Source organism: Ictidomys tridecemlineatus, chromosome 3 (genome assembly GCF_052094955.1).
Source record: "Ictidomys tridecemlineatus isolate mIctTri1 chromosome 3, mIctTri1.hap1, whole genome shotgun sequence".
NCBI lineage: Eukaryota > Metazoa > Chordata > Mammalia > Rodentia > Sciuridae > Ictidomys > Ictidomys tridecemlineatus.
In genome coordinates this window covers 96568948-96587278 of record NC_135479.1, presented here as the reverse complement: position 1 = coordinate 96587278, position 18331 = coordinate 96568948, and the positions used below count along the sequence as shown (strand labels likewise).

The window sequence follows — 18331 nt, the reverse complement described above, 5'->3', positions numbered from 1 at the left end:
GACTCCTAAGAAAGTGTGCAGTGGCCTCTGGGTCTCTCAGCGTGGCCCACATGCTGCCTGGGAGACTCCAGAGATGAGAAAAGCAGACATCTGCAAGAACAGTGGGTTCTGGCACATTCCTTTGGCCTAAAGCTATTTGGACAACATGGAAAACACAGGCTTTCCTCCTGAGCTCCTCGTGCCTCTGGGTAACAGTTGCACCAACTCCAGACACAGTTCATGCATACCTTAAGAAGTGCAAACCCCAAACTGAAACCCTAGCATTTCCCCATAACAACAAGGACTGTCTTTGTAGTTATTTCTAGTGCACACACTTTAATTGTACAGAGTCCAGGGGACACAGTGGCAACTCAAATGCATATTGTTCTGCATGGTATAGACATAGTGTCTTGTAGGCAACTTGGTATATTGAATGGATAACTTGGCAAAAGAGACTTTGAAGTACATCTGTTCTGTAATTTAATCTTCTTACACACTTCAACTTCTGAAAAATAGTATTGAATTCAGTTGATAACACTTAGTACTTATTGCACCTGGTGTCAGAAAAGATGATACAGAGCCAAAGAGGCACTGTCCTGCACTCCAAGGAAGGGAGAGGGCCCTTGGGTTGGTGCAGTTTTCCTCACAGAGCAAGGATGGAATAGCCTTTCATCTGAATGTGGTGAAGGCTGTGAAGCTGCTTTTGGTTGTACTCACGGCCCTCGACTAGATTATGTCTGCTTGGCATGGAAACTGGTTTCTATCTTATTTTGTAACTTCTGAAACTAGAATAGCATTTTGCTGATAGTAGGTATTCAACAAAGTGTTATGAACTCTTACTGATTGAGGCCTGTAGATCTCATCTCTATATCAATTATGGCAATTAGGGTTTCTATTTTCATTTCTATTCAATTATGACCATTAAGTTTTTCAAAATATTTATTTTTAATTTTTCTTAAGAGATAGGGTTTTGTTACATTGCCTAGTTTGCCCTCAAACTCCTGGGCTCAAGCCATCCTCCTGTCTCAGCCTCCCAAACTGCTGGGATTACAGGCGTGAGCCATCACACCCAGTGGCACCTGCATGTTATACTAGCTCCCCAAGTGGTTCTGATGTACTGATGGAAATTCCCCCCAATCCTGTGGAGGAGAGGTGTGGATGGTGACCATGTCTATCAGGTGGTATTTGAGGCATTTTTCAGCTTCCATGTGCATATGCTCATACTTTCCCACGATATTTGGTTTCATAAGACAAAATACAACATATGGTCTGGTCACAAGCGCACCATTTTTATTCTTAAAAAAATTAGAGATGTTATTATCCCAAGTTGTGCAATATGAAAGGAAGAGTCAAGGTGTGATGACTGTTGGGCTTAGTTTGAAATTTGAGAGGCTATGGAAGGAGGGGGCAACAGGCAGGAGTCAGACGCTAAGCTGAGGCAGCACAGGAGCCAGCAAGGGCATGGGAATCAATATGAATGTCACATATGTGCCATGTGCCATAGACTCTTACTTTTCTATCCTGGATGAGTAAGGAACTCTAGGTGTACATGAATGTGTAATCCCCATCTGTCCAAATGTAGATCACCACCAGACTCGCTGTTCTTTCTATCCTTCCAGACCTGGGAACTGAATCCCTTCCTGGCAGTTCTGACCATGGTCCTGGCTCCCAGTGGCCGAAAGAAAGCATTCATATTTGACTCACGTCAGACAGAAGTTCTGAATGATACTTTCATGTAAGAACTAACAAACATAGGAGGATACAATTTAATATTTGGGTTCAAAAAGTCAAATTTTTATACTCTCCTAAGAGAATGTTGGCAGATAACACAACAAGAAGTTAAATATAGAAAAGCAAATCAAGTGTATGGCTCTATTAGAAAATACAGTGGCAACCTGTATTGAGTGATGTTATCTAACAAGATTCATCCATATTTGATATACCCACAAATAATTTGTGTTCAAGAAATCCAATTTATTTTAATCTTAAGCCCATTAAAACTATCAAAATATTTTTATCAGTATGAAAGCCAGGGCAGAAGTCTTTGAAAATAGTCAAAATGTCAAGAAAACTGGCATTTTTACAGTGGTGTTAGCATTAGCATTTTTGGCAATTAGGATGAGTGTTTATATGTTCTCCTTTCATATTGGGAAACAAAGGATTGACATGATTTTTCTAACTGTTGATTTCAATCTACAGATATGCAGTGAGCAGCTACTGTGTGGCACTGGACCAGAGGGTGTGGATACAGAATGGTTTTTTGGAATGGTTTACCTCTTCTCCCTTGGAAACCAGGAGGCTAGGGACAAGGTCTTTCTCTTGTCCTTTTAATTTTTCCCCTGTGCCCTGAGATACCACTCATTCCTACCTCCTCTTTAGGCAGATGATCCTTGACTTCCTATGGGGTTACTTGTTCATGAGCCTGGTAAATTGATAAAGCATCACAAGCTGAAGATACATTTAAAACACCCAACCCCCTGAACATAAGCAGCAGTGCACAGCAGAGTCATGTGTGTCCCCTGTGGATGTTCACCCTGGTCTTGGGGCCGCTGGGGCTGCTCAGCAACCCATGAGCATCACCCACAACTGCTAGAGATGACATTTGAAGAAGGGTATCTATTGAATGTGCACTGCTTTCATGACATCTTCAAGTCAAAAAATTGTGAAACCACTGTGCATTGGGCCATCTGCATGGTTGCTCACCTTTTGGTTTGATGTCTTGGAACAGGCATATGTTCTTAAAAAGAGAAGTAGGTCAGGTATTGTTTTTTGTTTTTACACAGGACATCAGGCCCTGGGCCTCCCTCTGTTTTTTGTTTCCTTCAAGGGTTCACTGGTGCTGTGAGTGAGTCCTAGTGCACGGTCACATCCACCCCTCCTCATCCAGCCGTTTCCTTGACTGTGGCCACCACAGGGCCTCCACCTTTGCTCCCATGCCAACTGTGCAACAAGGCACATCGTCACGTGTCACCCTCTAGTGAGTGAGGGTTTCCAGGATGGTCACTCCACAGTGAAATTGCTGGGTCACAGGGTATCAGTGTGGGACTGTAGAGAAGGTACTTTTGTGTTTCTATGCAGTTAGGGCTTTCTGGATAAATTTTACTGAAACCTGGGAGCTGGGCTGAAAGAGCAAAGTGTAGTAGTGAATTTGTGTCTGGCAGGAAAGCGAGAGACAACCTTGAGAGGTTTATTTTCCCAGAGGCATGTGTGCATGTCAAGACGAGGCCCTGGGTCCTGGAGGTGTCCTGGTGGGCAAGGTGGAGACATTGGTCTTATCTTCTTCCTGGAGAGAATCATTCATCTTCCAAAGGGTGAAAGTAAGAGCCAGAGCCCTTCCCTGGAGCCAAGGTTCCCCCCACCCTCCTTCCAGTAGGTGAGGAGGAAGGGGGCTCTTCCTCCTCTATGTGAAGTCTCTAATAAGAACCTCAGGGTTCCTAGTGTGTTGAGACTGCTTCTAGGCTAAGCACAGAGGCAAAGGGAACTGGCAAGCTTATTTGCTGTAAGAAAGTATAATTCTACTTTGCCCCAGAAACATTGTTTGCATGAAATGTTAAAAATTAACCTTATGCGTATCTTTAACTTTACTAGGTCCTTCCAGATGCCTTCCAGAATGAACGCCCAGTTTATATTCCCACCAGCACAGCACAATTTCTTTTTCCACATCACAACAGCAAGACTTTCTAAGCTCTGAATTCTCTAGAAGAATTACCATCTCAGATCTTTCCTCATGTCTGAATTAGGCCAAACTTTTACAGACCAACTTTTACATCAGGCGCTTGTAAGAGTCTCTAGTGATTTCTTAAATGATTGCTTGTTAAATCATGGGAAAAACTAACCGGGCTTCTATAGAAGTCATTGTAATTTTCTTTGTCTTCATTGTCCTTTTCTGAAATATTCCAGCTACTGGGAATCAGACCAGCATTGTTAGGTGCAGTTGTTTTAATCCTCTAACACACGTCAACATTTGGTCAGAGTCTAGTCTTGTTTTAAGAACTATCATTTTGTTGCTGTGTTTTCTACTTGAAGTAGTGGAAGAGGTGAAAATGGACTCTGTTTTGGATTTGGAGAGAAAGCGTGGCTCCCCATGATGGTGGAATATTAAATGTCTCCACTTAGCCATTCAACAGACCAAGCTGCACTCTAAGTGCTGGTGAGAGAACAGTGAGAGAGGCAGATGTGGTCAGTAACTTAACTGCCCCTCAGCAGAGAAATGGATCACTATGGTCTACTTACACAGTGGAAAATTTTACAGACGCTAAAATGAATGAGTAAGCTCTACATGGATACAGATATATCTGTATATTTTAAAAATATAATGTTTAGGGCAGAAAGCACATTGCTAAAGATACATGCAACATGAAAAATAGATCAGTAAAATTTTAGAACAATAATCCAAAAACACTCATGGAAATAGAACATACAAACCTCAGGAGAGTGTTTGCCTCAGTTTCTTTTTGTAAAGGGAGATAGTTGAAGCAAATATGGAAGAAAAGGAAACTCACCTTCTAACTTGTGGTGGAAATGGGTTTCATATTTCTACACTCTCTGAATTTATGTGCTATTTCATAATTTAAGAAAGAGTAAAAGTGAGGTAGAGAGCAGAGACTGAGGAAGACAGGCTAGGTGTGTGGGGCTAGGTGCATGGGGCTTGTGTGGCACTCCTCAGGGCATCCATAGAAGGGTCTCTTGGTGTCTCCAGGGGAGGCTGGTCTTGGTGGCTGGAGCATCTTGAGGACCACCTCTTTCTCCTGATTTTTGCACCTACCTTTGTCAGAGGGCTCCATGGTAAAGTTCTTTACCCTAGCTCTTCAACCATGGAGACAAAGAAATAGGTGTGAAATAGAGTTTGAAATATGCTCTATTTTGTTTTAGAAAACAAAACAAATTTAAAGCATGCTGACACCAAGTTCTAAATTAGGGAACATTACAAAATTGGTTAAATGACAGAGGTGACACTTAAAAATAAGATTTTTTTTTTCCCCTGCCAATTGTGGATTTTGGAGCCAGATGGGAGTTTGGTCTTTGCTGTTGCCATTCATTAACACTTCTTGGGAAAAATAGCTCAGTTTCCAATGTGATTCTGCAAAATGACTGTGCTCCCTAAACTCCAGCAAGTTGTAGCCACCATCATCAATTCATGCATAATTACGCTACTTTGTAAACTAGAGAAATGATAAAATGTGGTGAAAGTGAGGATGACTTGAAAAAGTAAGCCAAGAAGCCCCCTTTTTTTAAGCTTATAAAATACAATGTCTTTTGCCTTTTAGCTTGATAAATGTATGTCAACGTTTCTGAAACGGATGACTTGTTGAAGAAGCACTGTGTTAGGTGTTAGGTGCCTGAGAAACATATTTAGTTTTCTAAAAGAAAGGGACATGCTTCTCTGTCTCTTTTTGTTAGGCTGTTGTCAAACCTGGGAGGTAATGAGATGCAAACAGAAGGGTGTACTGCAACGCGAGCATTTCAAAGGGAAGTAATGACATGCACATGCTTGATGGGGCCATAATGAGACGGACAAATAGAAACGCAACAGAAATGTGCATGGGCCATGGTGTAACGAGATGCATAAATGGATGAGTGCAATGGACAAAGGCGCTGGGGGTGTAATGTGATTCATAAACAGGAGGGTGGAAAGGGCAGGTTATGACAAGAAGCAGAGAGAAAGCCTGCAGTAGGATGCCCGGATGGAGGAGCTGCTCCTGCTCAGTGCGCAGGCTGAGAGAGTAATGAGGCCGATGGGACGGCACCGAAGCGCACAGATGGAGGGGTGTGCTGAACCGGGAGGAAGGAGGGGATAATGACGGCATGAAAAGAAGGATTTGATATGATGAACAAAGAAACGGGCACAAAAAGATGTGAGGACTGAAAAGAGGTGCAGAAAAAAGAGATGTTGGTGAAGGGATGGAAATAACCGGGTGGCCCGCGCGGCTCTAATGAGACGCAGAAATGAAAGGGTGCAGGGAGGGAGTAATTAGGCGCCCACGTGGGGTGGTAATGAGGGGCCCGGTTCTGGGAGCCACAGACCTTGGCATTTGGTTCTTACTGAGCAGCACAGAGAAGAACTCAGAGTGAGCCACAGACGCTTGGATCCAGAAGAGCGCACTGAAGCACGGCTGTGAGGCTCCCCAGCGCCCACTCGGTGGCTGCAGTCTGTGGGGCGTTTGCTCTGTGCCAGGCGCTTTTCTGGGTGTTTGCACCATCTGCTTTCGCCTCCCTAACAGCCCTGTGAACCGGGGCATCAGGAGAAACGCTGAGGCGAACCTGCAGAGCGTGTTGGTGGTGCAGATGGGGCTTGAGCCAAGTCAGTGGGCTCCAGGCACCTTTCTTTCTCTTCTGGTGCTTTTTAAGAGATGGCTACAGGACTTTTTGCTCCAGAACTACCAGGATCACTTGTCAAAGATGTAGAGTTGAAAACCTGCCCCAGCAAATACCATTTGCAGGACTTGCAGAAGCCTCTGGAACTGGTCGTTTTTAATTGATACGTATTATACTCATTGTGATGCGTACACTCGCTGTGGCCTATTCCTATATGCATCGAAGTGTAACTTGGTCAATTTCATTCCCAAAGCCCTCCGCCCCCTGGGCCCCTTCTCTACCCTTTTCTTCTGCTTTCATGATACCCCCCCCCCGCCCCTTTCAGGTTCCACAAAGGAGAGAAATCATAGGATACTTTTCTTTCTGAGTTTCACTTATTTTGCTCAAAATTATAATCTCCAGTTCCATTCATTTTCCGGCAAATGACAATTTCATTCTTCTTTATGGCTGAGTAAAACTCCGTGGTTACCACATTCTTTTATCCATTTGTCTGTTGATAGACACCGAGGCTGGTTCCATATCCTGGCTACTGTGAATTGTCCTGTGATAAACATGGGCACATGTTTATATACACCCCTATAGTATATTGACTTTAGATCTTTTGGATAAATACCAAGAAGTGTAGAGTTGGATCATATGGTAGCTCTTTTTGTAGCTTTTAAAGGATCCTCCATAGAGATTTCCACAGTGGCTCTACTAACTTATATTCCTACCAACAGTGTTAAAGAGTTCCTTTCCCCCTGTTTTCTCACCAGCATTTATTGATGTTTGTATACTTGATGGCTGCCATTCTGACTGAAGTGAGATGGGATTTTAGTGTGGTTTTTGATTTGCATTTCCCTGATGTCTAAAGATGTTAAACATTTTTTCCACACAGTTGTTCACCATTTGTATTTCTTCTTTTGAGAAGTGTTTGTTCAGTTAATTTGCCCATTTATTGTTTGGGTTATTTTTTTTAGTGTTGAGATTTTTTTAGTTTCTTATTCTGGATATTAAGCCTGTGTCAAAACAGCCCCAGCTGGTAAAAATTTTATCCCATTCTGTAGGTTCTCTCTTCACATTCTTAATTTTTTTTTTCTGTGCAGAAGCTTATTAAATTTGATGCCATCCCATTTATTGATTCATGCTCTTCTTTCCTGAGTTATAGGAGCTCTATTCAGGAAGATTTTGTCTGCACCTATATGTTAAAGTGTTTTCCCTAACAGTTGCAAAGTTTATGGTCTTATACTTAGATCATTGATAAATTTTGAGTTGGCTTTTGTGCAGGGTGAGAGAGAGGGATTTAGTTTAATTCTTCTGCATATGGATATCCAGTTTTCTCAGCACCACTTCTTAAAGAGGCTATCTTTTTTCTACCATGTTTTTGGCACCCTTGTCAAGTAAGGAGGATGTAAAATCAAAGTACAAAAATTTCTAGCTTTTCTATATACACCAATAATGAATCTGCAGAGAAAGAAATTAGGAAAACAGTTCCATTTACAATAGCTTCATAAAAATCTTGGAATAAATCAAAGCAAGGAGGTAAAAGACTTCTACAATAAAAATTATAAAATACTGAAGAAAGAGATCAAAATAGATACTAGAAAGTGGAAAGCCTCCCATGTTCATAGACATGCAGAATTAATAATGTTAAAGTGACCATATTGTCAAAAGTGATCTACAGATTCAGTGCTATTGCCATCAAAATACCAATGATATGTTTTACAGAATTAGAAACAACACTCCTAAAATTCACATGGAAAAACAAAAGACCCAGAATGGAAAGCAATCCTGAGCAAAAAGAGCAATGCTGTAGGCATCACAATACTTGATTCTGAATTACAGACAGAGCCATAATAACAAAAACAGCACAATACTGGCATAAAAACAGAACAGAAACTGGTATTTTAAATGAGCTCCCCAGAGACTCTTGCAGGCACTGAGGTCTGGGAACTACTTAGAGAAACCAGAGCTTGAGTGGGTAGTAATCTACCCACTGGCCACAGAGCACAGAAAAGGGGCTTACATATGGCATGAAGAATTTAGATTTTTTTACAAAGAGGACTGTCTATTGGCAGAAGGAATTACTAGCCCCTGGAATGAGGCATCAAGTGGTTTTATAGACCTTCATTTAACAGAGAGATTTTTTTAAAATGAGCTGTTTTTAGGACTGGTATTCAATATAAGCCCCAAATAATATTGAACATAGTATCAAAATGGAAAAATGTATTGAAAAGAAGTAGATTCTAGGAAATATTTGTGTATAGAAGTCAAATAAAATGGGGATTATTCCCTATTCCTGTTTGTCCCTAAGGGAAGAGGGCAATGTGTTCTTAGAACCCAAAGTTTGCCAATCCCCATGGAACTTTCAAGAGTTCTAAAGCATTAATAATGCCACAATTGTCCTCTAATATCCAGTAATGAGATACCTAAATTGCTATGATTTTTAAGGTAAAGACTAGAATTTATGTTTTAAAAATGAGTATTAACCTTGAATGCTTACTCACATTTAAGTGACATAACCTCTGCTCAAAACCTTTTTAGAAGTCTAGAGGTCTCTGTTGAAATTTTTGGGGAGTACATTTGCCACAATGTAAGCAAATATAAGTACCAGCTTTCATTACTTTCATGAACCCAGTTTTTAATGTGGGAACCTATATTCAGTTTGAGTAGTCTATTTTAATAATACACTTGGGCCCAGATAAATTTGGGGTTATTTGTGAAAATAAAAGTCATTCTCAAAAGGTGAAACTTTTGTCATGACTGAGAATGTATACTCACAAGTATTTATTGAGTAGCTGCTTTTCCTTAGGCCATGGCAGTGCTGGGGGACAGACATGAATAGGAACTCCTTGACCCCACAGATTATGGAAGGCACAGAGACACTAAAGTCAAATGATTCTGCAGAATGTTGGCTACGTTACTGACATGGGAGGTTATGGGGACGTGGCTGAGGGGGGTCATTCATTTTCTTCTGAGGGACTTACTTTATTATAGAGTTTTTACTAGAAGGCAGTCACTGTTCCAAGGATTTTGCATGAATGATGTCTTAAATCTCATAACCTCTCTGTGAAAGTAGGTCCTGTGATTTTCTGCATTTTGCAGGTAAAGGAACCAGGCACAGGGGTATTAGGTAAGAGAGGGGGTAAGCAAGTGGCAGAGGCAGGATCAAGCCCAGCCCATTTCTAACTGCCATTCTTCGATGATGCATGAAAAGTGGTACTGTTTATTCTAGCAGCTTCGTGCCCAAAATTTGTTGGCACTCACACAATATCCGTGATAGCAGCAAGGGGGACAAAGATTTCAGTCGTGTGCTGTTTAAAACAGCCTAAACCACTATTGGATCAGAAGAGACATTCCAGAGGGAATGCATACTTTGGTTCCCCTAGGAATAGAGTTATTTTGTTAACTATTTTCTAAAACATTCTCTCTGTCTCTCATTCTCTTTTAATTTCCTTGACTGATGCAGAACATCTGGCTGATTGTGTAGGAATGTTCATGACAGTAGTAAAATTGACATGCTTCATTATAGGATAGTCTGGCTCATGAACATGGAGGAAATACAATACAGGTGATAAACCAGGGTTTCAACTGAGCTGAGAAAATACTCCTCTGCCAATTTAAATTGTTTTTAAAAGCATATGTATAACATAAGGATTGTATACGTGGACAGTGGGTTAGGGAAGCATGAATAGTATCTATTTATTAGCCCAGTGTAAGCATGATAATTTTCCAAGGGGGATAAGAGTATTCAAAAACAAGGGCTATAAAACAACAGACCAAGGAAAAGAAGTCTATTTTTAAATGATGAATAGAATGGTCATTTCAGTCAGGTTCAAGTGTTTAGAAAATCATGTGCACTTAACAGAATGGATCGTGTGCGTGGAAGAGTTTAAACGAGGGACCCTGACAGATGGTTGCTGAGGGAAACAAATGCATCCTCATGAAGGCAGGGATAGTGTTGAGGGAGGCCGTGTTTTTCATTTGGCTAAATTTCCAAACTCTGTGGTCCCAGGCCATCAATAAAAGCCGTGCTGTAGAGGTCTCTAAGGGTCAAGTTATTCCTCTCATGAACTTGTCACTTCAAACCTCTCTTCCTATGTCAGTCATGTGAATCCCAGAAGAAACATCTTGAGGCTACGGCAGAGGAGTCTACCAACACTGCAAAGACTGTGATTAAAAATTCAAGCTAAGTTACAAGTCTCCTGGCATCACCTAGCATTGCAAGCCCTATGCTCAGAGCAAGTTGTACATGGGCCTCTGTGGCTGTGGTCTGTCTCCCTAACCTGGGCCCACTGCAGGATGCATGGGCTTGTGCTGCTGCTTGCAAGAGGAGGAGGCCAGGAGGACAAGCAGAAGGTTCTCAGGAAAAGAAACTCAGCACAAATCTACCATCTTCTTCTCTCAGAACATAACCATGTCTTTTTGTGGGCTCTAAAGACCATGTTTTTGTTTCCCAAGTTGGCTTTCCTGTGGGTAGATGCTTCCTTTTTGGCTGCATCTTTACTCTCCATCTTCTCAAAGACATCTCCCTTATCTGGAGACATTTCACCATGTGAAACCACTCACAACAAGGACCCAAGCCTGGCTGAGCTCCATCTCAGCTCCTGCTCATGGCTGGAGAACTCTAGACCTCTGTCTTATCCAGAATCCATAGCTCAGGCTCCAAATGGTGCTGCCTGCTGCCTGAGAAGCTGGGGAGTGTGTCACCAGGAAGCATGTGGCTCTTTCACAAAGACTCACATTTCTGATCCCTTTCTTCAGATCTCCTGAATTCTACCCCTTCCCCGGACACCACTTTCAGCTGATGAACTCATATCTTATTTCACTGATAAAGTTGAGAAGCCATGGAGAGAGAGAGGAGGGGGAGAGAAAGAAGTCACTTATCTTTCTACCATCAAATCTAATGGATGTGGTTGGAGTGCAGTTACCTTTCTGGGAACTGCCTTGTCAGGCTGCATGCGTGTTCACTTGTAACACAGGCACCAGTAAGCCACCTTGCCCCTTCTGCCAGGGGAGAACACTGTTAGAAGGTCTATGAGCCACACAGTAGGCCCTCACTGGACACTGAATCTGCCTTGATCTTGGATTTCCTAGCCTCTGGAATGGTGAGAAATGAATGTGTGTTGCTATAAGCCACCAGCGTATGACAGCTTGTTGCAGCAGCCATGAGGGTTTTCCACAGGCTACAATAAAACCCAGGCTCCTTGCTGTGGTCTACAAGGCTCAGGCTCACTCTCCAGTGTTCACCCTCCCTCTCTGGTGTTCACCCCTCTCTGAAGTGTCCACCCTTCCTTCGCTCACCGACTCCTACCTAGTCCTTTTATTTCTTGCAATGCCGTGGAAGGGAATTGTGCTTTCAGGGTGGGCAAGACAATTTACTGTGATGTAGAAAGAAGAAAATAACAACCTTTATTTATCTTTTAAAGGCATTTTTGATTAACATGTCTTCATTATATATATATAAATGGGGTACAATATGATATGTTTACACATGCATACAGGATGCAGTGATCAAATTAGAGTAATTAGCCCCCTGATTGTTTCTTCACGTTTACAGGCATTGAATGACTTTCTTCTAGATCTTTCTGAAGTATGTGATGGGCCAGCCATCCCTCTGTGCTGTGGAGCTGGGGCTCATTCCATCTACGGAGCTGTGTTTTGGTGCCCATCATCCATCCTTCCTGTGCTCCCTCCTGCCTCCTCTTCCCGGCCTTTAGTAATCACTAGGGAACATGTGATTTGTCTTTCTATGTCTGGCTTTTTCATTTTACTTCAGTTACCTCCATTTTGCTGCAAATGTCAGGATTTCATTCTCCTTAATGGCTAAATAATGGGCCATTGTGTATGTGTGCCACATTTTGGACACCTTGGTTGGTTCTGTATCTTAGCCATTGTGAATAGTACCACAATAAACAAGGGCATCTCTTAGGCGTGCTGATTTCATTTCGTTTGGATATGTATATCCACAAGTGGGAGAGCTGGATCTTATGATAGATACATATTGAGTCTTTGAGGGATCTTTATTCTCCTCTCCATAATCTACATCCTACCAATGCTGTCTCAGAGTCCCCTTTTTCCATATTTTCAGCATCATTTGTTAGTTTCGTCCTTTTGACAGCAGCTGTTTTAACTGAGGTGAGCAGCTATCTAGTTACACTTTGAACTTGCATTTCCCTGATGGCCAACAATATCACGCAGGCTCACTTTTCATTATTCTCCATCTCATCCTTTAAAATTTCTGGTTTTGAATGTTTTATAATGAATAACAAGGATGCGAAATCACATCGACACATAGTTCAAAAGTGCATAAGTGTATACATATTGAATGTGCTTGCTCAAAAATATTTTTCTGATGGGATGTGTGATTTAAATTTGGATGAGCATGCTCTAATACTCTAAGGCTTTTCCTTATGTTTCCTTTGTTGTTGTTGTTTGGTTTTAGGCCTTTGTGCAAATTTCTCTTCATCAGGAGAACTTATTTGACATCTGCATAGAGAAGCCTTCCCTGACCATTCAACAAATGCTCACTTCATTCAGGCAGTTTCATTTTTACAGAATTAGTGTAGAACTGTGTGTTCATTTGCTAACATGTTGCTTGCCTACATCCGGGCAGGGACCATGATTATCATCTGTACTCTCTGCCTAGAATAGGTCTTTGCAAAAATCATCTCTGAATGAATGAACTTAAGGCATGTTTATTAGGATTTCACTGTGATATATGTACGTGTGTATGTGTGTGTGTGTGTGTGTGTATGTATGTATGTATATATATATATATATATATATATATATATATATATATTCTCTTCTGTTATTGCTCATGTCATTCCTCCTACATAGAACTATTTTATTTATGTTTTTTTAAAATAATCTGGCTCTGTAATTTTAATGTCTCTTCCCTTCCCAACCAGCTCCCTCAGAGGAGTGTGCCAGACGTTTGCATTAGTGTCCACATTCCACCTACCCCTGTATTCCTGCTTTGTGGCTACAAATTAGTTTATCCCTGAGCCACTGGCTCAATTCCTCCATGAGTTTCTTTGGGTATTCCCTTATCCTTCTTTTTTTAATCTTTAAAAATTTAAATGTTTCTTATTAGTGGATTATAATTATACATAATAGTGGGTCTTACTTTGACATAATTACACATGATACATGGTATAGGGTTTGCTCCATTCAGTCCCTAGTACTTCCCCTTTCTTTCCCCTCCTTCTCCTCCTGTTTCCCTTCCTCTATTCTACTGGTCTTCCTCTATTTATTATTGTTTTCTAAAAATTGGTGCTTTATAGATAAACATAAAGGTGGGATTCACTGTGGTACATTCATATAAGTACATAGAATAATTTGGTTAATCTATATGCATTTCTCCCTTCTCCTGTCCCTCTTTTCTCCCCCTCTTCTGTCTTACTTTACTCCATGGCTGTCCCTTCTATGTTCATGGGTTGAACTTGCTGGAGCAAAGCGAGGGGGAAGCCTATCCATGAACATGGGAGGTTTCTCCATCTTCTAAGGTCTTCAGTGTTCTATAGTTTTCATTGTAGAGCTCTTTCACCTCCTTGGTTAGATTTATTTCCAAATATCTTATTTTGGTTTTTGATGTTATTGTGAATGGGATAGTTTTCCTAATTTCTTTCTCTGCAAATTCACTATTGAAGTCTAGAAAAATCTATTGATTTATGAATGTTCATTTTGTATTCTGCCACTTTGCTGAACTTATCAGTTAACTTAGAAGTCCTCTGGTGGTGGTTATTTTCTTTCTTTCTTTCTTTTCTTTTTCTTTTTTTGGTCTGTTGATGGTGGTGGTGGTGGAGTCTTCTGAATAAAGGATCATGTCATCATCAGAGATAATTTGACTTCTTCTTTCCCTATTTATATCCCTTTTATTTCCATCTTTTTCCTGACCCTCTGGCGAGAGTTTCAAGAACTATGTTGAATAGCATTTGTGAGAGTGAACATCTTTGTCTTGCTCCTGATTTTAGAGGAAATATTTTTAGTTTTTTTCTGAAAATATTGGTTTATTGTATGTTGGCTTTGGGTTTATTGTATATAGCCTTTGTAACATTGAGGTTAAATTCCCTATATCCCTAGTTTCTCCACTGTTTTCAACATGAGTGAGTGATGGAATTTGTCAAAAGCCTTTTCTGTATCTATTGAAATGATCATACGATTCTTGTCCTTAATTCTATTTATGAGGTGAATTACATGTATTGATTTGCACATGTTGAACCAACCTTGCATCCCTGGGATGAAATCCACATGATCGTGTTGTACTATCTTCTTAAAGTGGTCTTGAATGTGCTTTGTTAATATTTTATTAAGAATTTTTTTATCTATCTTCATCAGAGATAAAGGTCTGTAGTTTTCTTTCCTTGATGTTCCTTTTACCTCTTCACCTTTTTGCTTTGGAGACACTGCCTATCAGATTTTCCTGGTCTTGAGCTTAGAGAAGCCAAACTAGGCTTCTGAAATCCTCACATTTCCCACTAGCTTGCTCTGAAAGAGGTTTAGCATGGCTAACCTCTTGCACATGCTGATGCACACTGTTCTTTCTATCTACCATAGTGTCATCTGCATTATACTTGTGCACTTAAATTTCTCATAAGACTTAAATCATTATTCTTATACATAAGAAACTCAGTCTTTATTTACATACTTGTGCATTTATTTATTCAAGCACATTAACACCTTAACTCAAAACACTACATCTAAGCCTTTGGGAGCATCAGAAGGCCTCCTTTTGTTCCACCCAGAATCAGCACTTTAATTTTATTTATGCTTCAACACCCTGGCCCATCACCCTGGGAACTGTCAAGTATGTTTGTAGCAATGTGGCCTGAAAACAAATCTCCAAATGGTAGCCAGATGGGGCACATCTTATTTCATCAGTAAATTTAATCTTTTTGTTTCCATAAGGGGCATAATTGTGAGACCTAATTTCAATGGTGTATGGAATTTCCCTGTGCTTTGGGAACTGGAGCATGTGTGTCAATAAAGGTCCTTTCTCAGATTCTGTCCCAGCTGTAATCCTCCAACTCTCTGGTCTTCTAATAGTAAGAACTCTACTCCGTGTGAAGTGCTGGGCAGCACAATTGGCCCTGGAGAGGCATTGTTCATAGTATTCTTTGCTCCATGGGTCCTCTCATTTCTTCAAAATATCAGTTAGTTTTCCTCTTTCTGAAATCCCTGTTTTATGATGGAAACTGATTATCTTAGAATGAAATTTTCTTTAAGTTAAACTTCTTATTAATGTTTACTTACATCAAGCAATATAACTTAAAGCAATATTTTTCTTGCTGTTAAAGAAACACCTAGAGAAAATTTAGGAAGTGGTAATCTCATCAAGTGAAGTTTGCAATTGTTAACATTTTTGTACCTTCCTTTTGGTTTTTTTAATGAATAATCCCCTAAATCATATCCTTTTTTTGTGTGTGGTTTTGAACCAGGGATTAAACCTAGGGATGCTTTACCACTGAGTTACATCCCCAGCCCTTAAATTAATTTTTTTTTGAGCCAGGATTTCACTAAGTTGCTAAGGGTCTTGTTAAATTGCCTATGCTGGCCTTGGGTTTGTGATCCTCCTATCTCACTTCTTGAGTTTCTGATCACAGGCATGCCCCACCATGCCTTGCCTAGTTCTATTCTTCCTATAAATTATTTTGTAACCTGAAATGTGGTGCTTACTATAATTATGTCTCATGTTATTAAACATTTCTCATAAACATGACTTTTATGTCTTTGATATTATTTGGCATATGTATGATCTTATTCTTTCATTTTTAGACATTTAGGCTATTTACAAATCATTTCACAATCCTAGCTTTATGGGTGTGTGTCTTGAATTTTGTACATGCTTCCGGTTATTTCTTTAGAACGATGTCCTAGAAATGGAACCACTGTGTTAGAAGATAGGTTAGAGCAAGACACTTGATCTGCACTGGTGAACTTCTTTCCAGAATCCCCTTGGGCACAACAACCTTCTCTGTGCCTTCCCTCACGTTCTGCTGGGTACATCCTGGGCCATATGGTAGGAACTTGCCAGGACAGTCTGGCAATGTTTGCTGTGATCTCCCAGGGTCCCACAGCAGCAAGCTACATACAGTGTGGCCTCCCTGAGGCGGCTCCTGCTTCAGCTCTCTACTTGCACAGTTGAGAAACAAAGCACTTCTCAGACACCAGCTCAGTGTGCAGCCTCCGGGTCAGCTACATTCAGGCTGCCTGTCTGTTCAATAGGTGTTTTTGTGTCAAATTCGTCTGTTGTATTTGTTTCTCTGTGTTTTATCCCTCCTCTCTGAGGTGAACTGGCACCACTGCCACCACCACAACTAGATTGGCTCCAATGTTATCTTTATTGTTCTTGATTCAATGTACCTGAATTTCTGAGTCTCAAAGAGACTCGACTGTCCTGTATTGAATTTTGGTGAATTTCCTCTTTCACCCACCTCACTAGGAACAGCAAGCCAAAGAGCCGGCTAGTGGCTCACATGACCAACCAAGGAGGTTCAGGGAAACTGAAGAGGGTAGGAATGATTACTCTCAGGAATTAAGCCTGGGAAGGCTGTGTTTGTGGGCAGTGAGTGTGTGAGACATGTGGGGACTGGCTCCCCTGACCCATGAGTACAGTCTCAGAGGATCCTGAGATCCAAACTCTCAGGAGATATTGGCAACTGCAGAATCTTAGGGGTGTGGTGATCCAATCTCTCCAGAGCAGATAGCAACCAACAAAGTCCTTAAGGACCAGTTAGAGCTCAGCCCTATTTGCTGGAACTTCCCACTTAGAACTATGTAGCAGTCCTGCCCTGGGAGGGAATTGATCTGGTCTGACCAGATAAAACTCCAGTTGGTAGTACTGTCCATTCTTACCTGACTCTGGTGAGTGGGAACTTCAGTTTTTCAACCAGCTTTAGTTTTAGGCTATCCAGCTGGCAGTTAGTGAGAACAAGAAAAGAGGAAGGGTCCTTTCCCTCACCCTTGTGTTCGTTCTCTCTCTCTCTCTCTCTCTCTCTCTCTCTCTCTCTCTCTCCCAAGAAGAAATGAAAAGACAGTTGAGCAGAGAAAGTGACCATCCTGACAGTTTTGACTACCTCAGTGGAAGCAATTATTTTATTTTTCATTAAAAATCTTTTTTCCTTCTTCTCTTTCTCATTTTTAAAATTTGTGCTGTGTTAATTTGTTCATGGATATATACACATATATGCATTTTTTCTAATTTTTAACATTTTTTAATAGTTGTTGTATTTTCTTATCACAGGGCGGTAAGGATTTTGGATGTTTATTTTGTTTTTGTTTGTTTCTCTTATTGCTCATTCTTTCCTTTCCTCTCCTTCTAACAGCCAAATTCTCTTATTCTCTTTTTCTCCCATTACTTTTTTTAAAAAAATTATTTCTCTATTTGTAGCTGTTACTTGCTACATCTCTTCTCCTTTCTCCAGTGTCCACATTTAGAATATTCTAAACTTTTTTTTCTACCTTGCTGTCACATTTTCTTATCTCTTAATGAACAATATTTAATTTTTTTTGTTTATTAGTGCATTATAGTTGTACATAATAGTTGGGTTCATTTTGACACGATCATACATGCATGGAATTTACTCCAGTTCAGTCCCTTTCCCCCCAACTCACTCCCCTCTTTCCTCCCCCTATGCACCTTCCTGTATTCTTCTGGTCTACCTTCCACTCATTTACTTATTTATTTTTAATTGGTGCTATGATGTCACTGTGGTATATTCATCTATGCACATAGTGTAATTTTGTCAGATTCATTTCACATTTCCTCTCCTTTTCCATCCCTCCTTCTCAATCTCCTTCTTCCACTTTCCTGATCTTCACTCTATCTTTATGATGTCTGACTCCACTTTTCCCCACTTAAGTTGTTCTAATTTCTGAATGTGAGAGAAAACATTGGCCCCTTGAATTTCTGAGTCTGGCTTATTTCACTTAGCATGATGTTCTCCAGTTCCATCCATTTACCAGCAAATGACATATTTTCATTCTTCTTTATGGCTCAGTAAATCTCCATTGTGTATATATACCAGATTTGCTTAATCCATTTATTTATTGA

At 40.6% G+C, this 18331-nt stretch overlaps 1 protein-coding gene across 10 annotated transcripts in view; it reads right to left on the bottom strand.

The window, feature by feature from the left end:
* Veph1 (ventricular zone expressed PH domain containing 1) overlaps positions 1-18331 on the bottom strand; it is a 251575-nt gene that overhangs the window by 61427 nt on the left and 171817 nt on the right. The window contains exon 12 of one of the 10 annotated variants that reach the window (XM_078043509.1): positions 6650-6835. The exons of the other annotated variants lie outside the window; for them this stretch is intronic. Coding sequence (XP_077899635.1) covers positions 6821-6835 — 15 coding nt within the window. The 3' untranslated portion in view covers positions 6650-6820. Of the gene's footprint in view, positions 1-6649; positions 6836-18331 lie in introns of those variants that run through there. 10 annotated transcript variants of the gene reach the window in all.